This window comes from Melanotaenia boesemani, chromosome 13 (assembly GCF_017639745.1).
Source record: "Melanotaenia boesemani isolate fMelBoe1 chromosome 13, fMelBoe1.pri, whole genome shotgun sequence".
Lineage (NCBI taxonomy): Eukaryota > Metazoa > Chordata > Actinopteri > Atheriniformes > Melanotaeniidae > Melanotaenia > Melanotaenia boesemani.
The window spans coordinates 28,100,303-28,117,881 of NC_055694.1; the positions used below are offsets into that span (position 1 = coordinate 28,100,303).

At 40.2% G+C, this 17,579-nt stretch overlaps 1 protein-coding gene across 2 annotated transcripts in view; it reads left to right on the forward strand.

Annotated features, from left to right (window-relative positions):
• LOC121652166 (collagen alpha-1(XX) chain) overlaps positions 1 to 17,579 on the forward strand; it is a 63,447-nt gene that overhangs the window by 8,429 nt on the left and 37,439 nt on the right. The window contains exons 2-9 of one of the 2 annotated variants that reach the window (XM_042004792.1): positions 2,860 to 2,892; positions 3,138 to 3,317; positions 12,203 to 12,400; positions 12,937 to 13,104; positions 13,586 to 13,705; positions 13,790 to 13,954; positions 14,041 to 14,199; positions 16,892 to 17,064. In XM_042004792.1, coding sequence (XP_041860726.1) covers positions 3,161 to 3,317; positions 12,203 to 12,400; positions 12,937 to 13,104; positions 13,586 to 13,705; positions 13,790 to 13,954; positions 14,041 to 14,199; positions 16,892 to 17,064 — 1,140 coding nt within the window. In that variant the 5' untranslated portion in view covers positions 2,860 to 2,892; positions 3,138 to 3,160. The remainder of the gene's footprint in view (positions 1 to 2,859; positions 2,893 to 3,137; positions 3,318 to 12,202; positions 12,401 to 12,936; positions 13,105 to 13,585; positions 13,706 to 13,789; positions 13,955 to 14,040; positions 14,200 to 16,891; positions 17,065 to 17,579) is intronic. The other variant, XM_042004791.1, reaches the window with a different exon arrangement.

Here is a 17,579-nt window from a genome sequence, read left to right on the forward strand (position 1 = left end):
TCAAAACAGACTCCCATTTTAAAAAGGCCAACTTCACATCAGAAATAAACATTTTTAAAGCCTGGTACAAAAAAAAGGTCAAGTTTACCTTCATGACAACTGTGAGGGGGAGGATTTTTTTCCTAACTCATCTGTTTGGATGTTATTTAATCTTGAAATTCGACATAACTAGGGGTGGGTCCTTTTGATTGACAGGTGTCCAATATCTGCGGCAAGAGGGGGAGAGTGCAGCACAACTGCAGTTTTTAGCCGGCTAACAGCGCGCCTTAGTGTTAGCCCACCTACTTTTGTTAGGTTAGCTTACGTTAGCTCAGTTAGCTCTTAGCTACAGGCAGCTCGGAGTTTAATTGGTGTCAATCATCCACCCCCTACCTTCACAGTCCCCCTCTCAGCTCCACCTCTTTTTGGTTTTTCCGGGAATGATGACATGCGTGACCCTGCCAAGATGGCGATGGTGGGAACCACCCAATGAGCTTCAGTTTAACTCTTCAGACACCTACAGGTGACGTGACGGAGGCTTCGTCCATATTTTATATACAGCCTATGGGTGGAAGGTGGGCCGAGAGTGGCCGGGTCGAGATACACAGGCAGAAATGACTGACAGACAGCAGCACAGTGGTCACTAGATTGATGGAAAGCGAGATACACAAAGCACCTATGCCACAGAGCGGTCTTTTGAAGTGGAAGACTTTTTATTTGCAGAATCGTGGCAGGTTGTGGCAGCTGTCGGATTAGCAGATAAAGAATAAAGTCTAGTGTTACTTTTACACCCCTCAAAAGCACTAATATGTCACATTGAAGGAATATTTCATGAGAAAGTCTGAAACTAGCAAATGTACACCATTTCACCATTCATATGTGTTGGTGGGCGTAGTTTTCTATGCCTGCAAGGCAAGGACCTGCCTATCTGCATCTGGGGGAGGCGGCAGACGTAGAGACGCACCAGTACGGCTCTACACCATGAAAAGCAAAACCTGGTTTTACCTTGTATAGGGTGTTATGAGCCATTTTTACCCACAAAATCCTTTTCTTTTCTTTTCTTTTTTTTTTTTTTATAAAGAGAAAATTTTTATCAACAGTATAGGTGGTTTTCATTACAATTAAATAAAAATGTGTTGTTACAGCTCAAAAAACACATTTTAGGGTGCACTACCCCTTTAATAGGAATTCCTCGGCACACAGACCATCTTCTGAGGAGACTGAGGAGGAGGAGGAGGAGGAGGAGGAGGAGGAGGAGGAGGAGCAGGAGCAGGAGCAGTACAGCAGCCAGTACAGGCTCATGGGAGAAAATGCTGAGCGCCTCTGCTTCCCCCATTATAACCAGCATCTCCTAAACTGGGAGAATTAAGAAGTTTCAGAACTTTAATTTTTAATAAACATTTCTTAAAAAAACTTACACGAGACTCGTAACATTTTTATTTTTGTCATTTTTATGATGTAAATTGAGGGAGCAAAAGCAGCATTGCCTCCAAATATCAGCTCAAGAAAATCAGCAGCCCGTATCGGCCAAGGCTGATGAGAAAAGAATCAGTATTGGCATCGACCTAAAAAATCCATATCGGTCGTTCCCTGCTTATAATATTGAAGGAATTTAAAATCTGTATTCAGCCTTTATCTAGCAGCATGTTGTAACAGCACTGATCTTTAGTATAAACTGACAACTGCTCTGTCCCTCTACTTTGGGCAATTTCCTTTGCTTAATTTGAAAAACCTGTGGATGAACATGGAAATTCAGATATGCTCATAACACAATATACCAAAGAGTTTTTAAATTGAAACAAAATCCGTCTGGACCCACACCACCACCACCAAGAACAAATATCATCTGTATTGGGCTGTTTACCAGCGATAAAAAATTACAAAAAATACTCATAGTACTAACAGCTATTAGTACTGTGAGATATTATCGACAAAGTCGAGCTTGGTCAGATTGAAAACATCCCGCCTCATCTGACCAGGTTCACAAGCAGACACACACACAGTGGGTTTAAATGCCACATAGTAGGATTACAGGCTTAAAGTGTTTGAACCTAGTGTGTATACTTAACTTGAGCTAATTGTGTTCTGGGTTGTAAATTTGCCATCCTGAGGCACAAAGGCAACCTTAATAATGGCTTTGTACTCAAACTTCGTGATTGTTTTTAAGGACAGGCAGTTTGCAGGGAGTAGAAAACTTGTCTTAAGTTTTTAAGTTCAAGAAATTTCTGAGAAAAATAGTAGGACAGATAATCTGCATGGTTCTGTCGAGTGAATCTCTCCAGACTTGCGAGCCCCTTTCACTTTTTTATGTTTATTGTCATTCTGATTTATTCTATAAATGCCATAGTACAATATGTGAATGTAGCCTGCAGTTACTTGCTAACCATGCAAGTGATAGTAGGTTACCATGTCAAGGTGAGCATGTCTAGACAGGCCAGAAAAACACCCTGACTTGGAAATTTGCAACACCGGCTGTCATGCTGTCGTGACTGTCTGAGAATTCCTTCCTGATGCGCCTTCATGCTTCCCATTTGTTTTAACCCCCTCAGGGCTCTGCGCTTACTCTGGACTGTCTTAGCATTGGGCTACCAAGTTGAGGCAATCCTTACTTCTGGAAAATTTTACCCTCAATTTGTTCCCCTCGTCTCTTAATTCCAGTCAAGGATTTGTCAGCACCACCTGATGAGACGAGTAATAACTTACCAAATACCAAACATGCCCCATCTTTATTTTTAACATGCTCAATTTTACCTCTAACCTCAAGCCTGCAGAAAACCAAGACAGAATCTTCAAAAAGTAATGTTGTTAAATCCCTCACCTGATGGAAAAAGAAAGTTTTGATAAGCAGTGCTTAAGGATAACCCTTTCCCAAAATTACAGCATATACACAGAAGGAGGTAACGTAAATAACAGGTAAAGATCTTTTTAATTGAAGAATTACCGTAACTGATACATGAAAAGAAACCCCTTGCTTTACTATACCTTTAGTATACTGTGTTTTATTTAAAAAGAACGTTTTAAATAAACATATTAACAAATAGTTTTTGTTGTTTTTGTCACCCATTGCCTCTGTTTTGTGCTGTTGGCTTGTTTGCAAGTATTTCTGACAGTTTTACTAAATTCAAACAGATAGTTATATTGCATTTGCTATCTTCCAGTGGAAGGTTTGCGTGAGGAAGAGATGATTCGCAGTGGTAGCCGTGACCAGAAGAAGAAGACGTTGCCAAGCGGGTCGGGATCGGGGGACCTGGATGATATAACAGAGACCCTGTTAGGTCTGCCACCAACGCTGTACCCAGAGCTCACGACCACCACTGCTTCTTCTGCCACTACTGCAGGTACTGCACTAGTAGTTAAAAGTATTTTAGTATTCCACACACACCCATATCAATATCCCAGTGGACTGCATTACTTTTGGGCCACTGTCCTAGTGAAACAAATAAATAAATAAGTTGGAACAGGCCTATGATTTGATTTAAGTAATTATCTGAGAAGAATAAATAGTAGTGATGTGCCTCAATAGTAAAACATCGATTCCCTCTATACCAACATGTATAGCCTGACTAAACTTTCAGGATAATAAGGTACTTGTTCCAGTTTCCATAGCCATATATGAAAAAGGAGCAGTGTCACGTTGCAGCAGCATGGTTCACTCACTGCTCAGTGATCAGTTTGACATGCAGTGAAGAGTGGAGATATTTCACCACAAAAAGCAATGATGCACAGTTTAATATATGTGTGTGAAGACCATAAACCTCCTTAAATGTCTGAGAATCTGTCATAACACAGAAGCAGAGGTGATGAGGGGGTGATGAAGCAAACTAAAGCGGAGAGGAGGAGGACAGGTGCTATTAGCTTGGAGACAGATGTTACTCAGAGTCCTTTGGCGCTGCAGACAGGTAATATCAGGTACTATACAGGTATAAAATGTAGAAAATGTAGAAATGGTGGATACTGTATGTGTAGCAATGTCACTGGTTTTTGGGGAAGTAACTTATGTCTGCCTGCTAGTAGCTATAAGTTTTTGTGCTGATGCTTAAACAACATAAGTTCCCTGCAATCTTAAAACTAAGGCTTCCTGTTTTGTTCAAATGTGCAGTAATAAATATTAGCCACTCCGGCATTGCTGACAGTTGATTTTATTTAGGATCCATCTGTTGAGCCTGAAAAAAGACTTCAGTGATCGATATGTTATGCCTGCAGAGATTGTGAGGGCAGGGGCGTTGCTAGACATACTGAGCAGGGTCTGAAATTAACACTCGCCAGGCTCCAAATGCAAGTAAATTTTTCGTTTGGCGAGTAAATCTCAGAGGGCTATCCACCAAGTGGCGAGTAAATGTTTGTACCAAATTAGTCATGTTTTTTTGTCTTCCTTTTGGTGGATTTCTTCGTTATGTTCCTCTGCTGTCTGCTTGTATGAACGACGCACACTGACGCAAACACTCGCACGTGACAAGAGAATGTGCTGCACTGTTTCAGTTCTGTTTACCGTTTAGTAAACATGCTAATGCTAGTAATTTGTGCTAGTTCAAAAGATGGCAGAGTAAATGACCGCATACATTAATTCTTTAACCAGAATGTTCAGACAATTATTTTTTAAACAAACATACAGGTTGTGCTCAGTGTGGAAAAACAGTGTCTTGACAACAGGTGCATTAGAAACCACTAACAAACAGGATACTGACTTGACTTATTGCATCCTGTTTCCTGTAATGTCACAGCCAGGCATTGGATGAAACAGCTCAACACTACAAACAAAGGCTCCAATCGCATTATAGGAGCCTGAACACATGGGTTTTTAGTTTCACCTATATGATAATTCTTTATTCATTCTGTAGACCAAAAAAACCCCATATAACACTCATAACATGAACATGTTCTAAAACCAACTAGAACCACTGACTTTAAATTGACTCATCTTAGAAAATGTATTTCAGAATGTAGTCACTATTTCCTTGCTGTTTGTAGTCTCTGTTCCAAACTTCTTGGTTATGGTTACGCATTACAATGTAATTTGTTGGCAGATATTCTCAGTGAGGCGCTGCATAACATGCTGCATCCTGTCTCTTGTCTGAGCTCTCTCCAGCCAGTAAAAGTTGGACTGATGTTGATTCTTATTTTTTGCTCTGTCACTTTCTCTCTCTTTTCCTCCCTTCCTCTGATAATTGCATTTCTTTGCTGAATCAGCCATGGTGCCTGTTCAAAATAGCCAGTGTGTTTATATCCAGTTGCTGGCAATTTACGTGGTGCTGTAAAGAAAACGCGGCTGTAATGTGATGCTCTAGAAAGGAACACAAAGTTGTGAAGTGTAGTTCAGCCTCGGGGCGCTGTAGGGCAATGGTGGCCCCAGTAATGTGCATAATGAATATCAGCGTTCCATCAAAACACAATGTTTTAAGGTTGGAGCGCTGCCTTAAAACCATAAAGTGTGTTACAAAGAGAACCCATCTTTTACTTTTCCATTACATTATAATTCCATCTTTTAAAAGAAAGTTGTCAACACTGCTTCCAAACAAACCAACAAGCAACAATGAAAATAAAAAGTAATAAACTAATTACTACTAATAAAACACAATACCACATTGGAAAATCCTTATAGACTTTTTCTTAGTGTATTTGTACTGGGTCTTAAATTTGTATCTTTGGAGTGGGAACTTTGTATTGCCAGATAGCACAAAGTAACATGCTACACTAAATGAGCAACAATTTAAAGTGACTGAATCGATGAGTTACACAGTTATTTTAGTATTTCTTTATCACACAAGTAGCAATGTAATCATGATCTTTCTGCCGATTGAAAAACTTTAATGCTCGCAACATAGGCATCACGTCCAGCTTCTGGATACTGATCTGAGGGATGGAGCCAGAGGAAGACAGATTTATATAGAAACTTTTTGAAAAAGATTTCACTTTTGATAAAAAAACGAAAGTGAGAAAAATGAATTTTAAAACGGCATTGACCTGTTTGTCAAATTTGAAAATCGCATCCATGGTGACGTCAAGGGGTGGTGATTTTGGGACGAACATAACTTTGGAGAGGTCCCAAGTCAAAGAGGGTATTTCCAAATGGAACCATCTCAGTATTTTACTAGTTCAGATTTAAAAAATTGTGGGCTCTTTTTAAATTTTTTTTTTTTTTTTTTTAAATCAATATTGTTGTTTTTTTATGTGCAGAACTTTGGCAACATGTGCTTAAAATGTGCTTTATAAATGAAGTGGCTTGGATTGGAACGGGTGGCTCTGATCCATAAGGATTAAATGGCTTTGCTTTGGACTGTGATTTGATACAGGATGAGAGGTCATTCAAGTTAGGCTATGTCCACACGGCACCGAAGCCGGCTGAAGTGTAAAAACGGTGTGAAAACGGTGGCAAGAACTAGCAGAAAGGCTTCAACATCCCCACGACACCGCTGTAGTACATACTACAGGCTGTGGGGGGTGCTAAAGAGTAACACTCCAAAGCTAGAGCAAAACAACACATGCGCAGATAAAGGCTCACTGCGTGTTGCAGGAAGTACACTTTGAAAGCAGAGAAGAGAGTATAGCTGAGGATTTACTGCGAAGCAAAGGAGAAACGTTTATTTGGACTAATAAAGAAGATGAGCTTCTTCTTCAAAAAATGCTTGACTATAAAGCATAAAAAACTCGAGGAAGGGTGTGTAGTGTATTGTGGTATTATTGTAAAAGGCTAAGCGGAAAAGGGAATACTTAATAAATAAAGGATTGTCTCGCTGCTAATGAAAACTCGGTCCTCTTGTCAACTCATTGGTAGAAAACCAATCATAAAAGGGTTAGAATGAACACGTGGACAGATAAGACGAGAATGGCACACTTTAAACCGCCGCCGAACTTAATCCTACAAGGGAATCTTGCCGAAAATTGGAGAACGTGGCTACAGCGCTACGACCTGTTTGCCATAGCTAGTGGCGTGGCTGAAAAGTCTGAAGTGCAATGTGCAACTTTTCTACATGTTGCGGGGGAAGAAGCTATCAAAGTGAGTAACACGTTTGTCCTCACCAACGACCAAAGGAATAAAATAGCTCCATTGAAGCAGAAGTTGACTGTGAACCCAGAAAAAATCTGCCCTATATTCGACACATGTTCTTCACACATACACAAGGCCCATCGGAAACGATAGATGCCTTTGTAACAGACTTAAAAAACAAGGCAAAAGACCGTGAATTCGGTGACCTGTGCGACTCACTAATAAGAGACAGAATTGTATGTGGAATATGTGATGATCGAGTAAGAGTCAGACTGCTCAGAGAAGCAGACCTCACGCTGGATAAAGCATTAGATTAGATTAGACATCCACGCAGCTGAAAGCTTTACATGAAGAGTCTGACATTAAAAATGTTATCACAGCAAAAACATATAAAAAACAGAGTATCACCAAAGAAAGTTGGAGGTACTCTGAGAAGAAAGGTAACTGTGACAGATGTGGATACAAGCATGAACAAAGAAGATGTCCAGCCTATGGACAAATGTGCAAAAGGTGTAAAAAGAAAACTCATTTTGCAAAAATGTGCCGAACCAGTGGCAAGAGATCAACACAAAAGATGCATGCTGTTGAGCGACATCAGGAATGTGAGGATGATGATGAGGACATGTTCATTGGGACATTAGAAATAATAAATGTTGCAGCTGTTGAAAATCCACAGAATGACAAAGACAGATGGAAGGAAGAACTGATAATTAATGGGACAAAAGTCAAAGTTCAAATGGACACTGGTGTCGACTGTAATGTCATTTCAGCCAAAACATTTCGGATGCTGGATGTTGACAGCAAGATGATTGAAGGATTGGAAGGAGTCGTAAACATTATTGATGACCTGTTGGTCTGGGGAGACTCACTGCAGCAACATGATCAGAGGCTACAAAAGCTACTGCAAAGAGCTGATGAAAACGGCCTGAGATTCAACATAAACAAGTGCAAGTTCAGAATGACAGAAGTCAAGTACATCGGACACACAATCAGTGCAGCCGGGCTTCGGCCTGATGGCGAAAAGATTCGAGCCATTACTCAACTGCCACCACCTGTTGACAAGCAAGCATTGATGAGGTTCATGGGAATGGTCCAGTATCTATCAAAATTCATACCCAACCTCTCTGAGATTTCTGCCCCACTTCGGATGTTGCTACAGGGAGAAACTGAATGGCAGTGGGAGGAGCCTCAGCAGCAAAGCTTTGAACTGCTGAAAAAGCTCATAACAGGAGCCCCCACGCTGAAACATTATGATGTCAACAAGGCTGTGACATTCTTCGTGGATGCCAGCTCTGAAGGCATCGGAGCTGTAATACTCCAAGACGGACAACCTGTGGCATACGGATCAAGGGCACTCACAGATTGTCAACGCCAATATGCACAAATAGAAAAGGAACTCCTAGCCATTGCGTATGGATGTGAGAAACTTCACCAGTATCTATATGGCAAGGAAATACAAGTAGAGAGCGACCACAAGCCACTGGAGAGCATATTAAAGAAACCATTGCATCACGCTCCAATGAGACTGCAAAGAATGCTGCTGCGTCTGCAAAAATACAATGTGAGGGTAACCTACAAACCAGGAAAAGAACTTCACATTGCGGATGCATTGAGCCGTGCTTATCTTAATGAGCACAAAGAGGAACTTATGGAGCAAGAACTACAGGTAAACAGGATTACACTGCAGCTGCCCATTTCAGAAGAAAAACTCAAAATGTTCAGAGATGCAACTGCACAAGACATGGTTCTTCAGAGGTTAAAAGACATAACAGTGACTGGATGGCCCAGAGACAAGTCTGCCGTACCAGAGAGCATACAACCATTCTCGACATTCAGAGAGGAAATCAGTTTTGCTTCAGGACTGCTGTTCAAGGCGGAGAAACTCATTGTACCACTGCAGCTAAGACAACAAATGCTGGATAAAATACACGAGTCACACTTAGGAGTGGTCAAATGCAAAGAGAGGGCCAGAGATGTGCTGTATTGGCCTGGCATGTCAACACAGATTGAAGAAGTGGTGGCTCAGTGTGCAGTCTGTAATGAGAACAGGAACAACCAACAAAAGGAGCCATTGATCTCACACCCGCTACCGCACAGACCATGGGAGAAAGTTGGCACTGATTTATTTCACAGCAATGGTTCAGAGTTTCTGCTGTGTGTTGACTATTTCTCTAAATACCCAGAGATAATGAGACTGAGCAATACAACCAGTAAAGGAGTGGTAACAGCCCTGAAATCCAGCTTTTCGAGACATGGAATCCCTGATGTGGTATTTTCTGACAATGGTCCACAATATGCCAGTGAGGACTTTAGACATTTTGCCGCAAACTGGGAGTTCAATCATGTCACATCAAGCCCGGGTCATGCACAGTCTAACGGACAGGCTGAAAGAACTGTGCAAACAATAAAAAACCTGCTAAAAAAGTCTCAGCCTGGTAATGGTGACCCATACATAGCTCTTCTAGAGTACCGAAATACACCACTAGAAGGTGTGGGTCTGTCGCCTGCACAGATGCTGATGGGACGTAGGCTAAAGACAAAGCTGCCAGTATCCACCTCTTTGCTCACTCCAGAGAGAGCGCTCAGTGCATATAGACAAATGAAAGAAAAACAGGTGAAACAAAAAAATCACTATGATCGTTATGCAAAACTACTGCCTGAGTTGCATTCTGGACAAAATGTGAGGATGAGGTCAAGAAACAGTTGGGAACCAGGGGTGGTTGTGGAAAAACATGACCAGACGCGCTCCTATGTTGGAAGGAAGAATCTTCAGACGTAACAGAAAGCACCTGAGACAGACCGCTGAAGCAGCGTTTCCACCAGCTTCTGAAGAGAACATTAATGAGGAAATGGATTGTGACAACACTCAGTCGGCTGAAAATGTTGATTCACAGGCACAATCCTCAGCACCAGCTCAAAACAGTGACATTGCTGACACATTTGCACTCTCACATTCTTATCGTACCAGATCAGAAAGACTGGTCAACACTCCACTGAGATTTAGAGAGTAACATTTAAAAATGGACAGTAACGATTTAAGTTAGCAATGTTAAAGCCTGAAGTGTATGTGATACATCTAAGTTACAGAAGGTAAAAAAACAGAAAAGAAAAAAAAGTGTTCTGTTAAGCTAAGTGCACTGATCTATTTTGTTTACCAAAATGTTATTGAAGTTAAGTCAGCATTAACTGACACATCTGTTAGTGCGGGTATGAGGTTAGTTATTTAATATCTTCTGGTTTAATTCTAAATGAAAACAAAAAAAAAACTGAGAAGGGTGTGTAGTGTATTGTGGTATTATTGTGAAGGCTAAGCGGAAGAGGCAGAACTTCCGGGATAGCCATGGAGTGAAGGCTAAATAAAGGATTGTCTCGCTGCTAATGAAAACTTGGTCCTCTTGTCAACTCATTGGTAGAAAGCCAAACATAACAGGTGGATTGGGAATCGGCGCGCGTTCATCACATTGCGAGTTGTGCAGCTTTGCAGTCCACACAGACGGTAGCGGACTCAAACTTCTCCACTTTGGTACCTGGCTTCAGACATGGTCGGTTTCATGGAGGCTAATCCCTGGCTTCGTGCGGATGAAAGGGTGGTTTGCTAAAATACTTTTGCGTTTTTACTGCAATTTCCTTACACAGTACTACAAGCCCCTGCAGTCTGTTTTTATTTTTGAGGGAAAGGGAGCCATCCCAAACAGAGCCATACCAACAAATAAAAAAGTTAAAAGGGATTCAATAAAACAAGAGTAAAACATTTGCATAAAAATACCATCAACATTAAAACTACGCTTCCAGTAAAAATACATGTAGTGATGAGCCTTCTTGCACACAGCCTCAACAGGAAGATCAAAGGACAGCCTGTCATCTAAATGAGTGCCAAGGTTCATAATGCAGACAGAAGAGATGTCTGGAGGATTCGTCTGGAAGTCAATACACATTTCTTCTGTTTTCTTTATGTTGATATTTAAGAAGGTTGACATGAATTCCTTCACTACAGATCCATGATCAGGGTCATCACTGCTCAGCAAGGATATGATAACTGAGTCATCTGCGAATTTAACAATGTTACAACCTACACGTTGGCTGTGGGACTCAATTGTATATAAAACAAATGTTGTGGCCACTATGTTAAAAAGTCAGTCAGCCAGGCTACAAAACCAGGATAACTGTTGTGAGAGACCCTTAATCTTTCTGTTAAAATGTGCAGCTGAATGTAATTTAAAGTAGATGAAAAATCAAATAATAAAAAACGGGCGAAGAACCTGGCTCCCTAAAGGTCGTGTAAACTAAATTCAGCAGGGTGCCTACAGCATCCTCATCATTTCTGCCTGACCTATAAGTGAACTGCAGTGGGTCCAGATTATCCTGGACTCAGGTCAAAAGAGACTCCTTAACATGTTTTTTCAAATGACAATGCAGCTCTGCAAAGCAAAGGCAATTTTTATTTTCTGGATCTGATCAAAATGCAATAAGGCCAAAAAAAAAAAAAACATTTACAAACTCGCAGGAAGAGAAAACATAAAGAGTAAAATCACTTAGTTCAAGTTAAATGGCACTCTTCACTCTGATATAGTTAGTTACAGCTAGCAAGTTTAATGACTATTTTATTGTATCAGTTCAGGAATTGAGTCCAAACTTGACACATACTCATCAGATCATAACAAATCACAAAGCCAATTTAGGTGTTAAACCAACTAACAAGGTTCAGCTAAATAAGATCCTTGCATCCCTGTCAATTTCAAGAGCCTATGATTTATTTATTTATTTATTTTTTGGCTTTCCAATTACAGAACTGATAAATCAGTTGGTAGAAGAAAGTGCCTTTCCTAGAGCACTGAAACTGGCTGTAAGTAAACTCCTTGTCATTTCAAAAGCTGTCAAAAAAGTGGAGCAGTGCATCTCTACTGAGTCTGGTCTACGTTTAAAGTTTTACTGTACATGGTCCCTGATAAATTAACTATTAAATAAAAAATTTAAAACAAGAATGAGTTTTTAATGGCACTTACATTTAATAGATAAAAAGGTTTCAATCTCTCACAAACTGTTAGGAAGTTATTATTCACTTTTCTTTCAAATGTCTAAGAAATTGTCAGGCAGGAACAATCTGTATCTCTTGCTTACCATAAATAATGTTGTTAACAGGGAAATTAAGTTTTCTCTCTCATTCCCTTTGATACATTCCTGTCACATACATGATCTTTGCTTACCATGCTGTAACCCCACCCATGTGTTGGCCTCCAGAGCCCCCAACCACAGAAAGCCCCTCTGAACTCCCTGATGAGGCCTCAGAGAAAGCCACCAAAGAGAAAAAGAAGAGAAAGAAAGAAAAGGAGCGACATCGTTCTACAGTGGAAAGCACTGATGATCAGGGGACGAAACGAGGTAGACTGACTGAGGATAAAACCCGAAAAACACCTGTCCATACACAGCCAGTCACAGGTAACCTCTAATCTCCACTATTAGGAAACATCTTAGAGTTTTACTACTGTTTTGCATTAAAATTGATGAATTTAATTAGGAAAACCTGATAGCAGAAAAAAATAACAGTCTGTTTTAGCAGGAAGAAATGCTACCTTTAAAAGGCTTCTTTATTTCTTCTGGGGACCTAAACATAAAAAAACATGAGGTTTTGGAGCAGTAAGTGTTGGTTTGGGATGTGATGACAGTGTTTAAACAAGGGAGGGACAGGTACGGGGTAATGACAGGCCATCCTGTGCAGCTGCAGGGCACATACATTCTCTTCATAATCTAAAGGAGCACACAGACCCTTACATGCATGGACACTCTCATGAATACACCATGTTGACACATGTTGAGATAGTATTTACTGTACACACCTACATTCTACCTGCCTTCCACAGTCACCTGTTTCCTAAATGTACATAAAGGTATTTGATGAGAGACAAATGAAACAGAAAGGGCAATATGAACAACGGCTTCAGTTTGAGTCTGTACTCTTGTATCCTTGAATTTAGGGATGTATCCAAGAAAACCATATGAGTGCAACATTGATGCAGCAGCAGACATCATACTTTTGGTAGATGGCTCCTGGAGTATTGGACGCACCAATTTCAGGCGGGTCAGAGACTTCTTGGAGGGGCTGGTGACACCTTTCCACATTGGGCCAAATCACATCCAAATCGGTGAGAACCAGAGTTTTAAAGGGAGTATGGTGGGGAATCATCTACTTCTGTGGGTCGCACCTATAGAAACACAGCACCACACAATAGATTTTACATTCCTTCTGTCCTTTATTATTCATGCTGCATGTTATAAAAGCATGCACTGTTTATAGCAGGCCAATTAATTTGGATTCCAGTCCAAATCTTTTAATTTATTCATTTGAAAAATAATATAAGTAATTCCACCATGTGTTAAAAACCCAATTAATTACATAAGTTTGTTACTGCCGTTAACACATTATTTTTGACAGCCCTAATTAAAACATAGTTACTTTTGTGCACAGTCTTGCTTTTGAACAGATCTGTAGTACATAACAAACAAATATCAACAAAAGCAAGAATATTTAAGTTTACCAAAGTAGAATGGATTATTTTTTTACTAAATGGTTTGTCACAGATTATAAAATCACATCTAATGAAGATTTTTTCTTTTTTTTTTCAGGTTTGACCCAGTACAGTGGAGACCCTCGAACAGAATGGCAGCTCAACAACTACACTACTAAAGAGCAGCTGTTGGAGGCAGTAAGAAATTTCAGATATAAAGGAGGAAACACATTTACAGGTGCAAACATGACATGTACTGAACCTTATAGAACTGCGGATGCACCATTTTCTGTCAGTGTGTAACCAGCCAGTCATCCCCCAGGACAGGCACTGATTCATGTCATGGAGGAGAACATGAGGTCTGAAGCAGGCAAAAGATTAGACACCCCGTTTTTCTTGGTGTTGTTGACTGATGGGAAATCTCAGGATGATGCCATTGCTGCAGCAAACCGGCTGAAGAATGCAGGGGTGGAAATCATTGCTGTAGGTGAGGCTGAAAGGCTGAAAAAAGAGCATCTACAAATATTTTATATGTTAAATAGGTGATCTATTTTAAAACTTTATGTTGTTCAGGTGTGAAGAATGCAGACGAAGCTGAGTTGAGACAGGTGGCATCGGAACCAGTGGATCTGAACGTTTACAATGTGAATGACTTCCCTCTGCTCAGCAAGCTGGTGGCTCGGCTGGTTCACATTCTGTGTGGAAGGATAGACGACCGTGGCATCACAAAACGTAATCTACATCCAGTCATGTGTTAAAAAAAAACAAAAACTCCAGCACTCATTTGTAAAGTTTTATGTGTTAGAATTAGTACTGAGCAATGATTACAAATTTTAATCATGATTAATAGCATGATTTTCTGCAATTAATCACACTGTTAAGCTCAAAATTCAATCAGTTAAAAATGGTGTACTGTGGGCTTTTAAACCAGCACTGCTCTATGGACAAAAGTTTATTAACTTGTTTTTTTTTTTCCAAACACTTCAAACAAAACGTTGCTTTTTAACAGCAGTATCCCTTTACACAATAGCAGGTAAAATATTTCCAGATAATAACCCAAATTTAGTTCTATGAACTGCCCTTCCACAGGGGAACTGTTTCATTTAGCATTCGCACATGAGTTAGGGGGACCGATGTGACGGCGACAGGGACATGTTACTTTAGTGCCACACAACAACAAAAGAAAACCCGCGAAAAATAAAGAGGAAAACAACGCTACCAAGAGAATGTTAAAAAAAACTAAATAATTATCAAATTTATTTAAAAAAATGTTACTCATCTACATCTGTAGAGCTGAATGACATGTGGATGATTCAGCCATTTGAGTCACATGTGTTGCATCTAAAAGTTGCAGGATAATCTCAAGGACCAGACCTGGGCACCTCTGATGTAGGACAACATATAGAAGTTCTTTACATGCTGCATTCACAGTCAGGAGGTGTACAATACTTTGCTATGCTCTCTTTGTTTTATAACCGTGACAGGTTATAAAAGTATGCCGCTCTCATTGCCATGCTAGATCACTGATTCTATGTTAGATTGCAAGGGTCTGTTTAAGGAAATATGAAGTGCACACTGATCCAGGATTAAATTAGTTTTACCTGGCATGATGAATCTGTGTCTACTCATCCTCGCTTGGTTTTGATGCAACCAATTAACCCTGGACGCTTTTGTTTTGGGTTTTGTGAACCCAGCTTTGTCATTTCTAATTTACCATTTACCATTTGACCATTTATCCCGGATATCTGAATCCTACTTCTGTGCAGTATGTCTCTGGTAAGGACCAGAGGCCTCATATAAAAAGGGTGTGTATGCACAAAAATGTACCGTAAGCTATTTGTCACGACAAAGTTCAGATGTATCAAGAGTGAAATGATCGTGGAAACGTGTTGTGTTCAGAGACAGAAAGGATGTAATGGCACACGATGACAACTGGCTTATCAGTCACTTTGGGTTCCCAAGAGCAATCCTCCTTGAACTGTGCGCAAAGCTTCCGCCGGCCTTGGAGCCATGCTCTGCCTGCACCCATACTGGTTCTGACCACACCGGGGTTCCTAGCAACTGGGGAATTCCAGTGGGGAGCTGGCAGACCGATCGAGACTGTGTCAGTCGACCCTGAGCCGAGCCATGCCAGCCGTGTGGGACAGAATTATCCACGTCAACCACGTATATAAAATTCCTACATTGTAGCTGAACATGTCAACAATAAAGCACAATTTGGAGCAACAGCTGGTTTTCTAATGTAATCTAAGCTATCAACTGCACACATATTGCTATAAAAGCGCCATCACATAATGATTTTGTATGTGTCAACAGGAAACATTTTCATTCAATCGAAATACAATTCATATGTGATGTTCAAATGCAGTTAACCAACAGTTGGCCTGATTCAACCCATGACTCATGCATTCTGAGTAACAACATGGTTAGGAAAAGACTACAAGTTAGCACTGTGCACGATTGATGACTTCTTGGTGAGTAAATATATTGGTGTAATTTTCCTAAAATTAATTCCCATCATGTGCGTAGAGCATGCTCCCCAAAATACTATCCCCGCAATGATGTCTTTGCATCATTGCTGTTTATTTTTGCTAGTTAAACTACAGTTTAAGATCTTTCTATAATTGTCTATATGTGCGAAGTACTCTTGTTAATAACATCGTAGATAAAGTGTAAAATGTCACCTTTTGCCTGGTGCACTCACTCTCTTGTAATTTTCTCATCGTGCACAGAAGGGAAACTCTGGTGCGGGCTCATTTGAATATGATTTGCGTATTTAGATGGGGGCATAGGTAGGCAGGTCGAAGTCAGGTACTCCAACACCTGCGCTCAGTTCCACATTGATTGGGATATATAAAGGAAACGTACTTAGATTTATGCATGCGCACAGATTCATACATATGAATTTTTTTGTTTATTCAACATTTTCTGGATTTGTGTGTACGCCATGTTTCAGTGGTATATCTATGCAGATCTTTGTACATAAGGCCCCAGATTATCTTTCTTATTATGTCCTGATGTGTTACACCTTAGAACTGACAGAAGGTGGAAGGTACAGTATGTGAAAACTTTTAACATTGAGGAATCAGTCCACCGACTGGTGTGCCTAAAATAACCTGTCCTAGAACACTGGAAAAATTAAGGAGCTCATCCTGGACTTCAGATGGAACAGGAAAGAACACCTGTCACTGAGGATCAGACACCAGTAGGTGTCCAGCTTCAAGTTCTTGGGATCTCACATCAGCAACGGCCTGAAATGGGGCGTCAGTACCACTACTGTAGTGAAGAAGGCCCACCAGAGACAGTACTAAAACAGTACTGAAAAGCTTTTTAAATTTTTTTGTATTGTTTAATGCAATGACAGTAATTCTATTCTATTCTATTCTATTTGGTTTATTAAGTGTTACTTTTAATATCTTTCCAGGAATGGAGCCCAGGCCCACAGCAGACCCAGCCCTCTCTTACCCCAGTCCTACTAATCTCCGGTTTTCTGAACTTGCATCCAGAGAGGTGAAGCTGCACTGGACCAATCCTACTAAGGCAGTCCAGCTGTACAGAGTGGTGTACCACAGTGCTGAGGGTCAAACTCCCCAGGAGGTCAGACATACAGTCTGTTTACCAGCAGATAGATCATTTTAGCTACTGTTTGTTGAGGAACTTTTTGATGTTTGTTCTGGTACATTTTTACCACACTGGGTTTCAGACATGAGCACAGTTTCAAGAAAGAAAATAGAAAAAAAATAGAACAATATTCTTTCTGTTATTTAACTAATTTATGTGATGATGTTTAATTTCAGCTCAGAATTCATAATGTCATGCAGGTTTTGTTTGGCTCATTTAAGAATTCCTGAGAATTTAGATTGAATAAAAATAATTACAAGTTAATTATAAGAAATACACAATAATGAATGTTATATTGTCAATTACCTCTGCCAAGGCTGAGGTAATGTTTTTGGCAGAGTACGTTTGCCTGTCTGTCTGTTAGCAACATAACTCAAAAAGTAATGGACAGATTTTTATTAAATTTTCAGGAAATCTCAAAAATGGAATAAGGAACAACTGATTAGATTTTGCAAGTGATCGAGATCACTACCTGGTTAAAGAAAATAATT